A 17,664-nucleotide genomic window follows, 5' to 3' on the forward strand; every position below is an offset into this window, starting at 1 on the left:
TACTTTACATATTTTTTGTAATTTTCTGTTAACCCCGCCCTTCAAGAGCATGTAAAAACAAAACAAACTGTAACTGAATCATTTAAGTTGCTGTCACATTTCCTGTATTTTCTGTTTGTATCTTAAAAAGATCCAGCCCTGGATTCGTGTCAAACTCCTGACTCGTCTCATATGACTAAACATTTTACAACCTTTACATCTTGTGTGTGTGAGGCTTACCTGGCATGAATCGCCCAGGATGTGTTAACTGTTGTACACAAACTGTACACTTTACAGTTTAAAACATGGTTAAATTACAGTTCAAAGTTTACTTTCTTTTCTGTGTATTTCTTGTTGTAAAGGAAGCAATGAGATCAAAATGGTCGCTGTATCTTGTGAATATCTCTTATAAGAATGAACAATATGTTTTCATAATGAAAGTAGTTACCATGTTTTTATAAATAACCATCCTTGTAATTAAGTTGCCTGCCTTTCTCCACCATTTGTATTTAAAATACATTTACCATGGTAAAATTAGCCTACTGTAATGCATGTTTTTCTGTCTTTTTGTAACGTTATTTGGATGAAATTCAGCTTAAAAAAATAAATGTGATCATTTATACGTTTTTTTTATTATCGAGGATATCATAATTCATAATATAGCGTATCAATTAATATTCATGAGTCAGGTTTACAAACGAGGAAACGCAACGATTCTCTCGAAACCTGCTGACGAAACGAAACTGAAAGTAGGGCTTTGCTCTAAACGCGAAAACCCATTGAGTTTACTCACATATGTGATGACGGTTCAGAGAGACACAAACAGGTATGACTGACACCATATATTTTGTAAAAAATATCTTTATTTTTTTATGACGACTAACGCAAGTTTAGGACATTTGATGTTCTTAAAATACGATGATGCAGCTTTAGGATTCGCTTTACACAAGTAAATTAATCGGACATTTCTGCACAATAAAGGCGTGAGAGTTATTTATTACTGTAGATTATATTACTAAAACATGTTTAGTATAACGTTCAATATTTAAAGCTTTTGTGTTTCAGTGAGTATTGCAATGTTGTGATTTAGTCACTGAGGAGATAGATTCACTGAATCCTTGTGAAACTTTACCTCAGTTATCGCACAATAACCGTGTTTAGGTGTCGTTATTGCATTAACAAACTGTGGTGTATGTTATAATCCCTAGTCTTAACATGTTTAGCATATATCTATTTATTTGTTAACCTTGCTATCTCCCTCGCTGATTCAAGTGATTGATATTGATAATGGTTTTTTAAAGATATATTTTTATTTTTATCGTCATTACAGTATGTTTATAGTGTTTATTACTGTATATTATTAGCCTATTGTGTTTCATGTAAAGCATTGCATAAGCAGTGTCATGGGTTCACACCTTAAATGTACAATAAGTTTGGTTTAATGTGAGCAAATGCATAATGTACATTATTAACTTTGTCTTGTGAATCTTTCACCAAACCAAAAAAGCTACAAGCTGTAAAAACTTAGAAAATGCCAAAGAATAAAAGGAGTTCGGAGAAAGGCAAGTCCAAAAAAAGAGCTGCTAGCACTTCTTCATTCAGCAAGCAGAGGCCAGCAAGTGGATCCAAAAACCAGGGACAGCAAAGTACAGACTCCGGGGCACTTAGCAAAGATGCTCATACTCAAACAAGCTTAAATACGGTGGAAATCTCGACTCAGACAGAGGCTGTCAATCAAGTAACACAGCAGACGCAAACTGAGTTCAGTGCCAACAATGAGACTACAATTGTATCCCAGCCAACAGAGGACAGAGCTCCAGAGGAGAATAAGATGGAGGTGGAAACTGTGTTGCCGAGGAGCAGTGGAAATGAAAGTGATGGAGAAGATGAGAAATGTATAGAGAGGGAAAAAAGGAAAGTGGGTGACTCAATACAAACAGACGAAAAGAAGACCAAACTGTCAGGTTGCGGAGAACAAGATGGAGATAAGAAGAAAGACACAGATGAGAAGGAAAAACATTCCGGAGGAGATTCACAGAAAGCCGCTGACCCCAGACCAGGAGCTGAAGGACCAAAATCATATGCACAAGCGACAGCGGGGAATCAGACTAAAGGGTCTAAAGAGCAGAAGAACCAAACAGAAACAAATCAGGGCGGCACAATGGACAGCAAAGAAACCCAGAGGTTTGCAACTTATCTTACAGTGTCAAATGTATGACCTCTTTCTAATTTAGCTTTTTTCCTCACATATTTTAAGTAAGGGATAATGTAGAGGCAGCCGGTAGTTATCGGGAAATAAGCCCCGACAGTGTGATCAGGACCCGACGCGAAGCGGAGGGTCTTGTATCACACTGAAGGGGCTTATTTCCCGATAACTACCGGCTGACTCTACATTATCCCGCTTATTACACGGCTACTTGTCACATATGAAAAAAAAATGGACATGAATATGAATTTGAAACATTTTATTGGCATATTTGTTTTAAATTAAAAAAATTTATCCTTCCGCGAAACTTTGCACAGATGCATAAAATGATCGTAATACCTTATTAAGATCCTCTGCTTCATACTTGTCTGTCTCCATTTTATTCTCTTTTAGCCAGTCTTTGAGAAGTTTTAATGCCCATTCTGTATTTTTTTTGTGTGTTGGCTTCGTAGCTGTCATGCTCTATTTTGTCAAGTTCAGTCTCAGTAAGCTCTCTGTGTCTTGTCGTGGTTGTCCAGTGTTTGTCACAAGATGGCGCCAAACAAACAGTAATCTTTATTGGCGCGGATCGATCTTACTCATAAAAGTAGTACCGGCTATGCGTTATTATTTTGGAGCGGTTATTATTCGAAAAGAACGAACCTGCAAATGTCTCAACTGACCAATCAGAATCAAGCATTCCAGAGAGCCGTGTAATAATGTTAAATAATATTTTCACAGAAAACGTTCTCCAGTGAGGGCTCCTGATAAAGAGCCGATGTTTACTTTCTACGTGCATGCAGTTCTGGACAAAAGATTCAGATTTAACGAAGAGTATAACTCTCTTCATCTGCTTTATAACAATAGAAACATTCAACTACAAACAACGCAACTAATGTAGGTGCACACAACATTTTCACATTTCTTTTTTATTAGAATGTTTCTATAATGTAGATTAGTAGCAAATATAATATGCCTTGCGTGAGAAAGTATTATAAAATAATTTGAAATTCATGGAACTGTTGTTGCAAAGGGATCTACGTCAGGATGGCTGTTTGATTGAAGCAACGTTCTCAGTTGAGAAAAGCGAAGTGAAGGGTGGTGTAATACAATATAAGTATGCAGTGAAACAAAGAAACAAGCAGATTGAAGAAATAGCACTGAGATGTGTTGGTATACCTACTGACAATACAATAAAAGGTACCTAAATCTATGTTTATTAAAGTTTTTTAGATTTTCTGTACATTGTGCAATAATGGCTTATGTTGTTGTTGGATATTACAGAGCTGCACCTTTATGAAGGCTATATAAGTTATTCAAGTTCAGGATCTTTTCAAGATTGGGTGAAAAGGTTGGGAGAAAGGTTTTTTCAGTTTGCAGATAAAAACATTTTTGAAGGCTGGAGGATTTCTGCTGATGTGCTACTGGACAAAGTGTTTCGCAAATGGGAGCCATCTAACCACGAGAGCATTAAGACATTTATACAACACCTAAACTATTACAGAAAAGGCTTTCAGTTAAACAATGAAAGAATGGTGATATTCCCAGGGGATCTCATTCCGTCTCCAGTGAATGTAAGTGTGATCTTTTTTATTAGCTTTGTTCCAAAACGTTTGAAATACATAAGAATGACTGTAGTTCTTGATTTAGGTTTCAGAGATGATTTCAGCAAAACTGACTGAGATTTTGAATAGAGAATCAGAAAGGAAAACACAGAGCTCAACTGGGATCAAGTCTTTGAAAGTGGCAATCTCAGTGTTTCAGGTGTGCGAAGGCTGTGCAGTGGATCTCGGCATAAAGGAGTGGGGAATGCTTTGCCAAATTGTCTTTAAAAATACTTCTTCTCTTGGAGACATGCAAGCAGCACTACCTGTCATTGAATAGTAAGTGTCAAGTTTATTGAACAAATCCTATGGAAGCAAAGTGTTTAGCTTAAGAGAGAATGATCCTGTGTAAAATACCAATAGTTCACATGATCCTGAATGTAAACGGGCTTATAGATAATTTGCTTGCAACAATGATTAATAAAACTTCAGTATAAATGAGAATATTTCCTTGATGCATGTCACTCAATAAATATCAAATTATCTTAGTTTTGCGCTCAACCTACAGAACAGCTACAAATATTCTTTCATTGTGAGGCAATATGGTATTATATTTGTAAAATATTATTCTGTAATGTTCAGTTGATAGGGTCTATTGAGAAAGTCCGTCTGCTGATTTCCATATATACAGTATTTCTAAGTTTCTATTATAATTATATGTATAATTTTGCAGCACAGTGATAGGGCTGATGAACCGATGTGTACAGAAGGTGATCTCAGAACTGGTACTGCTTGTTCCTGCCCTTCATTTATTAAGACCACCAGGGACAAAGTCAGATCCAGGCTCAGCTGTGGATGAGCCGAATTGGGCAGGGCTTGAAAGTGTCCGTTATCCATTATTCAGAGAGAACATAAGAAGATTCCCTGAAAAGAGGATGTATGTCTAACACCTTTTAAAGGTTTACTTTTAATTCTGAAAATATTAAATGACCAAGAGAGCAGAGGATCTATTACATGTTGTCTTACTAAATCTACAGGATGGTCCTTCAGATGATCAAAGAGCACCTGTCTTTGACCAAGGATAAGCCTTACTTGTTGACCAGCTGGCTTTCCATGGTTGCTTTTGAGGATGTGGCTGAGTTTGCCGAGTTAACACGGATTGCTCCTGAACATCTGATCCAGAGCCTGATGTACAGAATGGAGGAAATTGGGAAATCTGTGCAAAACAGTGATTACTACCGCAAAAAAAACATTGAGGTGTCAGATAAATGGAATAGTCTACAGAAAAAGCTAATTCTGTCATTATTTATTGCTTCATTTCTTGCAGGAATCATGAAACCATTCTCTGCATTTGTCACAGTTCATCTAAGCTGCAGAAAGGACAAAAATGCACTATAAAAGCATAATAAAAGTGTCCATATTGTATGTAAGATTCAAAATGATGTGGGTGAATAAGTAATGACAGAATTCACTATTTAGATACTATCCTAAAGACCACATATTTTTTTTCAGATTTTGTATCTGGTAGAATACAAAATCAACCAATGTTTGTTTTGTTTTAATGCAGGCAACTGAGAATGTCCTGTGCTATTTGTTGAAGAGGGTTGAGGATGAAAAAGGAAGGTACAATATAGTTCTTAATATTGTATAATACCTTTCCATTATTGTTAAAACTTATCTAAGTCTGATATTAATGCAGTTCCTTTAATTTTCAGAATCATGGAGTCTGAGTCATTAGGCTCAATCCTTGAGTGTTGCAGAAATGTACACAAAAGCGCTTGCAAGATTGCTCGACTTGTGGCAGAATACAGTGTACCAGTGCTCACTTTCCAACTGCTCCTTAAAATGGTTGAAATGAAACATGCTGTTCTTTCAAAGGTACTGTGTCATTGAGATTAGCTTGACAGTCAGAATTAAAGGTTTTGTAGTGTCTCTGTAAACAAAGCAGTCCATATTGCAGGGTGGAGAGGAAGAGGAACAACAGCAAAATCTACTTTCCTTACAACTCAAAGAGATGCAAACGGATTTCAGTAAATGGAGAGATGGTCTGCTTCAACAACCTCTGATGCAGAACTCCAAGCTGTATTACCCCAGAGAAATAGAGGTATAGCACAGCATTTAGGGTAGTATTATTAGTTGCACCTGCCAATGTTGTTTACAATAATGCAACAATTCCGGCTTTTTGTGACTCTGTGTAAGTGTGTATAGTCTACTGTATATATTTCTAAAGACATACAGAATATTTAGATTTAGATGCATAGATTTACTATTTATTATCTCAGCAGATGCTTTCTTAAAAACACAAGAATACACATTAATAAATAGTGATATTTTGTTTCACATGTTTTTTGCAGTTGTGGAATGATTTGTATGGGATTAAGAGTGTAATGCCAGACTTCTCTGAAGGCTGGAAGAGTTTATTAGACAAAGCTCTAAAACTGAGAGTGTCACAGGTAGGATATTATCTTATTATAATTTTAGAAGCAAGTGCAGTGGTTAATGCGTTGCATATTTAGCATGTGAACTTTAACGTTTTTCTTTTCAGATGAGTGATTTTGACAAGATTTTGGTTTGCTCTCTGGAGACATCAGCAAAGGCTATTGAAAAAAGTCACACCAACATTCAGGCTTGTTTTAAACAGCTTTGTCAGGTAGCTGTTAAAAACAGATGCCAGGTAATATTTTGACTATTTCATAGTGCATAAATTATGTTAATTTTCAGTGTTTCCCAGTTATTCACTTGTTAGTCTTTTTCTTCATAGAAAATTAGGTAGACATTTGCTTTATCAATATAAGCTTGATATCTTTAATATTAACTAAGTAAGGCCATCAGATTTCAAGGATGTGAAATCAAACTTTGATTCTCTTAATCTCATAATTAGATTATAGAGTAACTAAACCCTAAACCAACTTTTTTTAGTTAATGATCTGTAAGAATGATGCTTTATTAGTGCTGTTCATTGATTTTAGTACGTTTTTTGACATTTGGATATAAAGTGTTTCAATACTACAATATATGGTGTAAAAACGTCTGAGTGCTGCCCTCTTCAGGTTAAACGGTGGCTACTGCAGTTGAATTTTCCTATTGGATGTTGGGTATAAAAAAAATGACTCGTGACGTAAGCAGATTCAAGCTCACCACGCCCTTGTTACGATCTCACCACACACTTAGTTCGTCCGCTCTATCTCCGTTGGGATCTGCCCACTTTTCTTGCATTTTTCAAATATTGCCAGTGGGTGGAGTCACGCTCTGACCAGGGGTTTAGTTACCCTTTAAGGATTTCACAGGCAGGGTCACAAATGATAAACTGTGAAAAATTTTTATATCTTGTCTTGATATGCTTTATTATTTCCTCTGCTTGCAGGCAAAGAAGGAAAGAGAAATTTTAAGCTATCTCTTCAAATGCAAACACATGAAATGGCCTGTCTTATCCTGCATTGTTGTGGAGTCAGCTGCTTGCTTTGGAGAGGATCGGGAAGAACGGCTACTGGACCCTCAATCAGCGATCAACTTTTTCTTGTCTCAAGGTACCGTGACTTGATCTCTTAAAGGCAGGGTGTGTGATCTCTAACAGGCCGATGTTGACATTTGAAATCACCTAAACAAACACGCCCCTACCCTAATAGAATCTGGACCTTCATTTGGTATATCCGCCCCACACATACGCAACCCAGGCAACAATGTCAGTTAGTAGACACACCCATTACTGTTGATTGTAGGGTTGTGCCGATAGACGATAGTATCGTGTATCGACGATATTCAGACATATCGCCAATAGCAGGCTTTCATGGCGATAGTCATGACGATAGTTGCCGATGGTTATTATTATTATCATCATAGTTTCACATGAACATGCACATTGCATGCTTTTCTTCGCATGAGAGTTTGTGAGCTTCACTTTTGGCGGAGAGCTTGTAGAGAGAGGATTCCTTCTTGCACGCACCTGCACTTAATGTTTAAAATATGAATCGCTGGAGCACCACTACTTGACACGTGTAGCCTTCTGCAACAACACTAAACAAATGCATTGAATTGTTTGTATGTGCGCACGTGTTTGTGCGCAGGTGTATGTTTTTACAGTCATTAAGTAATCATGTTAAATAATCAGGATTATGATTTTTCCAATAATTGAGCAGCCCTAGCTCTGACATCTCCTTGCACCAAAGAGGTTGTTAGCACGCAGAGGGTTAAAACCAGCGAGTGTGTTGTTCCCGCTCCCTGGCAAGCAGGACATTTTACGCACTCGCATTAATGGCAACAGTTTTTAGAAGGATGCGATCATGACAGTGTTGCTCTAGCTTCTTTCTTGTCCACCTTTAAGGGACTTGTCATAATGAGTATAAAATGAACAAATAAATAAATGAGTAAACTACTGCCCCGCCCCCCGATACTATCGTGTATCACTGATCTCACAGGCTGACAATAGGACTATCTCAAAATGGGGCATATCGCCCAACACTAGCTGATTGGCCACAACTGTGTTTTGGTAGTTGGCCCGACTCCCTTTCCCAAAGTGTTTTTAAAAAAACACGCACCCCGCCTTTAAATGGCATGGTCTTAACTTATTTGCCACTCTTCACCCACAACAACAAAGTAAATAGTCAAAGTACAGTTTACCATATTTTATGTAAATACAGACATTGTTCATTATTTATTCAGCTTTTATTTTATTTCCACAGACAACTGGAATCAGTGGAAGTTGGATGAAGAAGCATGTCAGTTTATAGCAGATAGTAAGTCAGACTTGGGTTCTCTGATTCAGAGCCTTTGTCAGGGAAATGTAACCCTGGGCCACCTGAAGACCATCAGGAAATATAAAAGTCAATTTGAAAAGCTTTTTAACCTGTGTAAGTCTTACAAACTCCATGTCTGGTCTTATTTATTACTTACAGAGGCATCGTTGGGCCACCAGTTTAATAACGTTTTTGTTTCTCTTGCCTTTAGATAAAAAGAACAACGTTGAAGATAAAATCTCTATAAATGTGACAGAGCTACTCAGTCAAAGAGAAAGTGACTTGAAAGCATTTGAAGAACAAAGGGAGCACATGACTTTCCTCATTGATATGCTAGGAAAGATTTCAGATGTTATATATGGTAAGTACCTTAGACTAGAACAGTTTAAGATTTAGACTTTCAAGGAGTTTGATATGAAAAGCTTAACAAGCTTTAGATTATTTTATATCTAGTAAGTAGTATGGTTGTATACATAATTTACATATGTTTGTTGTATTTCATACTTTAATTGTGTGCACAAATTTTTCAACAGTACCTGAACTTTCTTCTCTTGAAGAAAAGATCAGAACTGACCTGCAGGCAACAGCCATGGACAAATTGGTTGAGGTGCAGACGTATTTCTGTCAAGAGGATCTTAAAAAAAAGAACACAAGACAGGTGCTATGCTACAGTAACAATGTTGAAGTGCAAGAAATGGCATGGGAGATGCATGAAGTGAGGGAAAGCAACCTTCTGCTACGTGTGTGGGAAAAAAAGGCAACAGAACTTGTAATGCTGGTTCCTCGGCCATTATTGCTACATCTTACAGAAGTCCATCACCAAATCTGGAGACCTTGTCGTGCTGACTTCCTTAACCTTGGTCTAAAGATAGCTAATGGTACAGTTTGTTTTAAAGAAGTGGATCGGGTCTTGGATTGGTGTGAAGACCAGGGTGAAGGAAAGCGGCTAAAGAAAGAGCTTGATTTAATCGCCACTATGCTAGTTAATCGGGATCTGAATATGAACTGGCGAGAACATCGGTTAAGTCAGATTCAGGAATATAGATACCTTCACCATGCGGCTGAATCTGCAGGGGTCATACTGAAAATTAAAGATAAATTGGGATTACAAGGAGATTTCAGTGCAATACATAGCCTGACTCGAGTGGTAAGAGACCAGTCTTTGTATGTATGTGCTTTTTGCTTGATCATTTTAGTCATCTCAGTTTCTTTGTTCTGTATATATAGAGCGACGAATCATTCAAACAAAACACTCTGGGTTCATTGAGTGATGATCTTGTCCAAGCCAGGCAGAAGCTGTCGAATGTCAAACCACAACACATAGCCTGTCTGAAGGCATTCTTGACCAGTGATACTCTTAACGAATGGGTGAAAACCCAAATTAAAAGTAAGAACTATCTGTGTTATAATATTGATTTGAGGACAAATCTATAGTCATCATGTTCTGTAAGATGGTTAAATTTTTAATGTTACATTTATTTACCTTTCTCATCCAGGTTTAAGGGACTTGAAGGTCTTTATGGACCTGTCAATGATTTCTGCAGGAGAGAATGATGCAGACATTGATCGTCTTGCAAATTTTGAGACTGCTGTGATGGGCTACAGCCCTTTTCTTTACTCACTACAGCACACTGCAGGATTTAATGAGTTTATTGACTGTGCTAAGCAAGTGTGGAACAACCTTGAGAAAGATAAGAAACTTGTGGAAAAACTGGTTAGTTTGCAGCACCATATGACATTTTATATAGTTATAAACCCTATTTGCAAGATACAGAGATACATAAGATACATTTTGCATACAGAGAGACTCCTGTCGATGGTTGGACTGGCTTAAAGGTTTGAGGGAGACTCATGGGTCTGTTGAGCAATCTTCTCTTTCCCTGGCCTCAGCTATCAACACTGGAGGCGTGTATCATGTGGGGTGGCCAGAGGATTTCACTGGAAAAGTGAGTAGACACCCATTTAATAATGTTTAATGCTTTGTGATTTGAAATCAGACAATGTTAATTGCTTATATTAAACAATTAAAATGTTATGTTTAATAAACATTTTATACAGTGTGTTTATGAGTTTTCATGTGATATGTTTGTAGACAGCATTGGACAATGTCTTTAACGTGAAGGTGATGAGAAATGGACAAACAAACACATACAATCTTAATGAACTCCTCGAGCTTCAGAATAAACTTATGCTGATGTCATCTAAAGGGGAGCATGGAAAAGAGCAAGTCAACAAGTTTACTCAGGTGATACTTTTATCTATGAACATTTTGCAATAAATATTGTCTTAATATTATGAAAATATAATGATTCCACCATTTTACAAGAACCTTAAAAATTACATTTAGAGCTTAAGGCTAGTTTTGAAGACTTACATCTGTTTTCACTCTGTAGGTTTTTGAAGGTGTCCAGAGGATGGGTCGCATCCTCCTCCAGTTGCGCACCTCAGGTAATATGCTCTTCAGGGATTGGGAAGCTCAGATAAAATGCAACCCCAAAGAACAACCCTGCATCAACGTCAGCTTTTTGCAGCTAGAGAAGTACGTTGTTTATCAGGGCGAGATGCTTGAGGAGCTTCAGAATCTGTGTCGATCTCTGGAAAACTTCCATAAAGACTGGTGTGCCCACTTATCCAAGATGCGCTCTCAGTACTATGCCCTGAATTTTTACACATCAGAGCAAATGGTCTATCTTTGCGAATGGGTCAACAATGTTAATAACAAAAAGAAACCTGTCCCACAGCAAATGTGGCATCTATTGACCAATGTTAAACCAGACTGTACCATATCTGACATATTTGAAGCCTTCGAATCAGCAACAGAGGAAACTGAATCTATGGTTCAAGACGATGGGACAGAGGTGCAAGAACAGGACATTGAATGTTTGGAGGACCTATGGAAGCAATTTAAAGAGAACATGTCCAGTTTCCTCACTGACCATGTGGATGTTGAAACACTCGGGAAGTTTCTCTCTGTTCTCTCTTCCATGAATCAAATGCCGATTAAACGCAAAATTCCTCCGATCATTCTAGAGGGAAGGCCAAACCTTGTTCAGTGTCCTATTGAGGATGTAATTAGTACCACATTGTCCCTTTACACAGAAAGCCCTGAGCAACCTCTTCCCACAACTGATGAGATATTAATGTGCCAAGAAGATACAACCAAAGAGGAAGTTGAGATCATCCTTCGTCGGTGTCTAGGTTTTCAGGGCACTGCAAGCAAACATAACAAGATTTACACTTTGGTCAACCCAGGATCACTGACATATGATGTGAGTGTGGCTCTGGTAGAATGCTTTGAGACACTGGAAAAGAGTGCTGGGCCTCATTACCGTCTAGTGATGGTCTGCCCTGTAAACCAGGATAGATATGTCCCCTCCTTCTTCAGTAACTATAAGGTGCAAACAGGTCTGTGTGTATCTAAGGAAAGAAGCAAAGAGTACCTCAAAAATCACTTCCATATTCCACCTGAGCTTGACAGTCACGTCTATCCAAGGGAGCTCTCTGTTTGGATGATTTCATCTGAACGTCCAGCTGTTGGTATGTATTGTTGGGATAAAATTGGTGAAAACATTTTCTTATGACAAGTTTTACCAGATAAGAGATTTGATGATGATACCCATCTTTTAATTTCTGTGCAGGAAAGTCATTGTATGTAAAGCGTCTATTTGAGAAGTTCCAAACGGAGTTTCCAAAAGCAACCTGTCTAACAATCAGACTCATTGAGCCCTGCGTTAACATCGATGGATTTGTCCAAACTCTGTCCCAGAGACTGACTCCACTGAGAGAACAGGACCCTGTGCTGTTGCACATTGATACTGCAGCAGTATGTTTTACAACAAATCTGTAGTTGTGTTGTTTTGAAATATCAAAGTGCAATATTATTTGCTAAATGTTAGGGGTGGCACGGTCCATGAAAAAAATCCGAACCGTTCGGTTCGCTTGTCTCGGTTCGGAGCGCGTGTGTACCGCACGGTTCAACGGTTCATGGCATGCGCAATGTAGTGTATGTGTATGTGACCTCAGATAGCATGTTTCCCTTTCGCGCGAAAGAAGAGGTGACTGGTTATAGTATAAGTACTGCAGGTTATATTACGTGTAGAAATGGCAAGTGGGAGAGAAAAGGAAGTCTGCCCGCAGTTGGAGGATGCGCCAGCGTCGTATAAGTTTGGTGTGTGGAAACATATTTTTATTTCATGTTACCTATGATGACAGCGGAAATAAAACAATAGATTGAACTGCAGTCTATGGGTTGAATGTGCTCGAACCGCCACAGGAGACCGCCTTCTCTCCGACCATTTATCTAATCTGAGGTACTGACAACAATGTTTTACGTCTTTTCGTATTCAGCGCTATTTTTAGCCTTTCATTGATAAAATTAAAGCGGCTGATTTCCGCGTAGTTTCATTTTGCTAGCGTGTGAAAGTTGCGCGATCTTATTTCAGAAATTTCCCCTCAAAGTAATCAGGACAGAAGTGGTCAAAAGTGGACAAAAGAGACTTAAAGAGATTTAAATATTACAGGTGCAAAGGTTATGTTTCTCTCTCGTCCACATAAACTCTCAGTATTAAAGCAGCCTCTCAGTGATAAATCTAAGAGCTATACTGAAGTTGGTATTTTAATAAATGCAAGTTATCTTTGTGTGCTAAAAATGCACATAAAGTTTATGTAGATGGCAATACACATTCTCTTTTGCCAAATAAATGAAAAGCAGGTTGAAATCATCAATGTCTTCCCTCTTGCTCTATCAAAATCTCATCTGGCTTTCCTCAGAGATGGTCCAATGTGCTTAAAGTCAAATTCAGTTTGTGCATGATTACATGATATAACTTTTTTTAATACTGTATCCTACATTATGGATAATTAATACATTAATAAGATAATACATTTCTGGAGTGTTAAAAATTTAAAGAAAAAATAACAACAAGAACCGTACTGAACCGTGACCATAGAACCGTGATACGAACCGAACCGAGGGTTTTGTGAACCGTGCCACCCCTACTAAATGTGGATGACTAATATTTAGTTTTAAATTTGTTTAAATCTCTGGTTTTTGCTTGGTTCTACAGGTACGTTGTGGCTTGGAGGAGTTTCTGTTCAAATTACTTGTTCTTGGATGTCTTAGTGACAGCAAGGGAAATATGTGGAGGAGAAACGCAGCTCATTTGGTTGTAATTGAAGCACTGCAACGAGGTCTTAGTCACAACAGTCAAACCCAAATGGAGGTACAAATCGTGCTTTGCCAGTGCTACTGCTTACCATTACTTTTCCTTCTTTTAACCTTATTAATTCTTGAACTAACCCATATAATCTTCTTTCAATGCTTCACAGAGAAACCATGGGTTTTTGCATATACTCCCTACTATCTTCTGCAGACCCCCTAAAGAAGTAAAAAATTTGGAGATCAGGAGAAAAACAGAGAGATATGCATCCTTAGATCCCCTGATGGACATGGGAGAGTTTAAGAGTGAAGGCGTTCAAAGACCTTACCAATATTTGAAGAGATTCAACAAGAATGAGAACTTAGACCGTTTCAATTATCAGGCTCGTTCTGTGGAAGGTGATCCAGTTGACTGTCTCCATCATCTTTTGTCAAACTGTGGCTTAAGTGATCCGTCATGGGCAGAATTAAAACACTTCACTTGGTTTCTTAACCTTCAGCTTAAAGACTGTGAGGATTCCATGTTTTGTGATGCAGACTTCCTTGCTGACCATTTGAGTGGTTTTAAAGACTTCTTAGTTAAATTCATGATTTACATGGCTCGAGACTTTGCCTCTCCTTCTGTTGACATATCAGACCAAAGCCCCTCTTTATTCTCTCAAAATGACGATCCGGAAGATATCTTATCTAAACTAACTATTCGGAAGCGATGGGAAAATGAATCTCACCCTTACATCTTTTTCAATGCAGATCATTTCACCATGTCTTTCTTAGGATTTCACGTGAAGACAAATGGGAGGATTCTGAATGCAGTTGATCCACGAAGTTACAAAGTCTTAATGGGAAATGTGATGTCGCAAGAGCTTTTCTCTGGCCTTGAACGACAAAGAATTAACCTTTCTGAGGACTTTGACAACCTGCCTAGAGAAGACAAAATACAAAGAATTTCATATGTTGTTGGTGCTAAAAAAGGATGGACAAAAGGAGAGTTTGATCCAGACCCTACATATGAGCTCACTGCTGACAATGTCATGAAGATGTTGGCTATTCATATGAGATTCAGATGTGAGATTCCAGTGATCATTATGGGAGAAACTGGCTGTGGGAAGACGCGTCTTGTGCGCTTCCTCTGTGATCTGCAACGCGAAGGCAGGGATGTTAAAAACATGATACTAGTCAAAGTCCATGGAGGTACTACTTCTGAGATCATCTATAAAAAGGTGAGGGAAGCAGAAGAAATTGCTCAGAACAATCACCAAAAATATCAACTTGATACAGTCTTATTCTTTGATGAAGCCAACACCACTGAAGCAATCTTTGCCATCAAGGAAGTACTGTGTGACAAAACTGTACAGGGATACCCTTTGAAGAAAAATTCTGGTCTGAAAATGATTGCCGCATGTAATCCCTACAGAAGACACACCACTGAAATGATTAATCGCTTAGAGCGAGCTGGGCTGGGATACAGAGTGAAAGCTGAAGAAACCGAGGATCGCCTTGGTAAAGTTCCCATGAGACAGCTGGTTTACCGTGTGCATCCTTTACCCCCAAGCATGGTGCCTCTGGTATGGGATTTTGGACAGTTGAGTGATTCAACTGAATACTCTTACATTCATCAGATTGTTAAAAAACAAATAAAGATTCATTGTTTGCCCCTGACATGCCAAAAAGTGATAACAGAAGTTCTGTCTATGTCTCAAAGATACATGCGCAGCCAAGCAGATGAATGCAGCTTTGTAAGTCTTAGGGATGTGGAGAGATCAATGTGTGTCCTGGTTTGGTTTTACAACCACAGACATAATCTTTTCCCAAATGACCACTTGATCAGAATGGAACAGATGACCTTAAAATGCTTGGTGCTTGCCATTGGTGTATGCTATTATCCATCACTTGAACACAAAGGTCCGTATCTCTCTGCGGTCAGTCAGTGCTTTCCTCATCCGTTCAACTCTGAAGATTCAATAGAGCAAGAGATTTCTTCATGCCAAGACATTTTTCTTCAGAACATTGAAACAAGAGAAACGATTGCCAAAAATCTGGCTTTGAAAGAGAATGTTTTCCTCATGGTGGTCTGCATTGAGTTGAGAATTCCACTTTTTCTGGTTGGCAAGCCAGGAAGTTCAAAATCTCTAGCTAAGACAGTTGTAGCAGATGCCATGCAGCGTCAGGCCTCTCACTATGACTTTTTTAAGCAACTTAAAGAAGTTCACATGGTGTCTTTTCAATGCAGCCCTCACTCCAGTCCTGAAGGGATAATTGGAACCTTTCGGAACTGTGCACGTTTTCAAAAGGATAAGAATTTGGATGAGTATGTGTCAGTTGTAGTACTGGATGAAATAGGACTTGCTGAGGACTCTCCTCAGATGCCATTAAAGACATTGCATCCTCTTCTAGAGGATGGATGCATAGATAGTGAGAGGCCCCAACCACACATGAAGGTTGGATTTGTTGGAATCTCAAACTGGGCTCTCGACCCAGCAAAAATGAATAGGGGCATTTTTGTGTCCCGCTGGGATCCAAGTGAGAAAGACTTGGTAGAGACAGCCGAAGGAATCTGCTCATCATCCAAAACTGTCCTTCTTAAAATCAAGCAGCTCCTGCCAAAATTGGCAAAGGGCTTCCTTAGCATTTGTAATAATGACAGTGAACAGTTCTTTGGACTTAGAGATTATTATAGTTTGGTAAAAATGATTTTTGCCACAGCCAAAAAAACAGACAAAAATCCATGTGACAGTGAGTTGGCAAAGGCTGTTATGAGAAATTTCAGTGGACAAAGAGATGGTTTTGATCCACTTCATTACTTCCAAGTTATCTTTCAGAATAGACTAGAAGTCCAGAGACCAAGTACTTTACAAATGATTGAACAAAATCTGGTTGAAGAAGATTGTCGATACCTGCTTTTGCTCACAACCAACAGTGCTGCCTTGTACATAGTCCAACACCATATTTTCTCAAATGAGAAATACACAAGTCCTGAAATTGTGTTTGGTTCAGGATTTCCAAAAGACCAGGAGTATGCCCAGATATGTCGTAATGTGAGTCGAATAAAGGCATGCATGGAGACAGGTCGAACTGTCATTCTGTTGAATCTCTTAAATCTTTATGAGAGCCTGTATGATGCCTTAAATCAATACTATGTCTACTTCAGTGGACAGCAGTATGTCGACTTGGGACTCGGTTCACATAGAGTGAAGTGTCGAGTGCACAAAAACTTTAGACTGATTGTGGTGGAGGACCAGGAAAAAGTCTACAAAAAGTTTCCTGTCCCTCTAAAGAACAGACTTGAAAAGCACAAAGTTGATAGGAGTACAGATCTGAAGCCTTGGCAACACAAAGTTTTGGAAAAACTAAAAAATTGGGCTGAAGAGTTCTCAAGAGTGCAGCAGTCCACTGGAGAAAAGTTTAGCTCATCAGATGCTTTTGTTGGTTTCCATGGCGATGCTTGTGCCAGTGCACTACTCCAGGCTTTAGAAAAAATACAGAAGCAGGGCAATGATAAAGCTCAGGACATGCACATGAAGAGTGAGAAAAATGAGGTTCAGCAATTAAATGATGAAGATATGACTGACACACAGTCACATGGAGAAATGAAGGATGTCCCCGACGAGGAACAAAACAACTCTATGGAAGTTGACAGCAAGGAAGTGGATGCTAAAGTTTATGAAAACATTGAGACTCTTGGAGATGCTTTTAATCTTGTGAAAATGGATGATGATTCCAAAGACCTTGATACAAGAGACAGTATGGAGTCAAATAAAACTGTGGACGAGGAAGAGGAAGCTTATGAAACTGCCAAACGCTTTCTCTTAAACTGTGCCACACCTGACTCTGTCCTCAGGCTGAAGTATTTGGAAGAGTTCGGACATCATGAGAAAGACGAACTTCAGAAAATATATTTTCATGAACAAAGCCATAAATCTCTCAGGGACCTGATAGACAGCCATTTGAACAAGACCGATCAAGACAAGAGCCGGTTCTTAGAGGTAATGTTTACATTTGTAGATGTTTGGAGATAAAATTTCAGAAGTGTAAATATTTTTTAATTATTTCCCTTTTTTTATGAAC

General features: G+C 38.5%; 1 protein-coding gene across 1 annotated transcript in view; it reads left to right on the plus strand.

The window, feature by feature from the left end:
- The first annotated feature begins 686 nt into the window (after window positions 1–686).
- The window catches only part of rnf213b (ring finger protein 213b), a 43,514-nt gene continuing 26,536 nt past the window's right edge, over window positions 687–17,664 (plus strand). The window contains exons 1-25 of the mRNA XM_073815131.1: window positions 687–805; window positions 1,487–2,163; window positions 2,906–3,061; window positions 3,198–3,364; window positions 3,449–3,738; window positions 3,815–4,047; window positions 4,442–4,645; window positions 4,746–4,965; window positions 5,276–5,331; window positions 5,424–5,586; window positions 5,669–5,812; window positions 6,063–6,161; window positions 6,254–6,382; window positions 7,073–7,235; window positions 8,388–8,555; window positions 8,653–8,802; window positions 8,975–9,588; window positions 9,669–9,828; window positions 9,938–10,155; window positions 10,244–10,387; window positions 10,534–10,686; window positions 10,835–11,978; window positions 12,080–12,264; window positions 13,508–13,663; window positions 13,770–17,582. Coding sequence (XP_073671232.1) covers window positions 1,511–2,163; window positions 2,906–3,061; window positions 3,198–3,364; window positions 3,449–3,738; window positions 3,815–4,047; window positions 4,442–4,645; window positions 4,746–4,965; window positions 5,276–5,331; window positions 5,424–5,586; window positions 5,669–5,812; window positions 6,063–6,161; window positions 6,254–6,382; window positions 7,073–7,235; window positions 8,388–8,555; window positions 8,653–8,802; window positions 8,975–9,588; window positions 9,669–9,828; window positions 9,938–10,155; window positions 10,244–10,387; window positions 10,534–10,686; window positions 10,835–11,978; window positions 12,080–12,264; window positions 13,508–13,663; window positions 13,770–17,582 — 9,582 coding nt within the window. The 5' untranslated portion in view covers window positions 687–805; window positions 1,487–1,510. The remainder of the gene's footprint in view (window positions 806–1,486; window positions 2,164–2,905; window positions 3,062–3,197; window positions 3,365–3,448; window positions 3,739–3,814; window positions 4,048–4,441; window positions 4,646–4,745; window positions 4,966–5,275; window positions 5,332–5,423; window positions 5,587–5,668; window positions 5,813–6,062; window positions 6,162–6,253; window positions 6,383–7,072; window positions 7,236–8,387; window positions 8,556–8,652; window positions 8,803–8,974; window positions 9,589–9,668; window positions 9,829–9,937; window positions 10,156–10,243; window positions 10,388–10,533; window positions 10,687–10,834; window positions 11,979–12,079; window positions 12,265–13,507; window positions 13,664–13,769; window positions 17,583–17,664) is intronic.

Source organism: Paramisgurnus dabryanus, chromosome 1, assembly GCF_030506205.2.
Source record: "Paramisgurnus dabryanus chromosome 1, PD_genome_1.1, whole genome shotgun sequence".
Classification (NCBI taxonomy): domain Eukaryota; kingdom Metazoa; phylum Chordata; class Actinopteri; order Cypriniformes; family Cobitidae; genus Paramisgurnus; species Paramisgurnus dabryanus.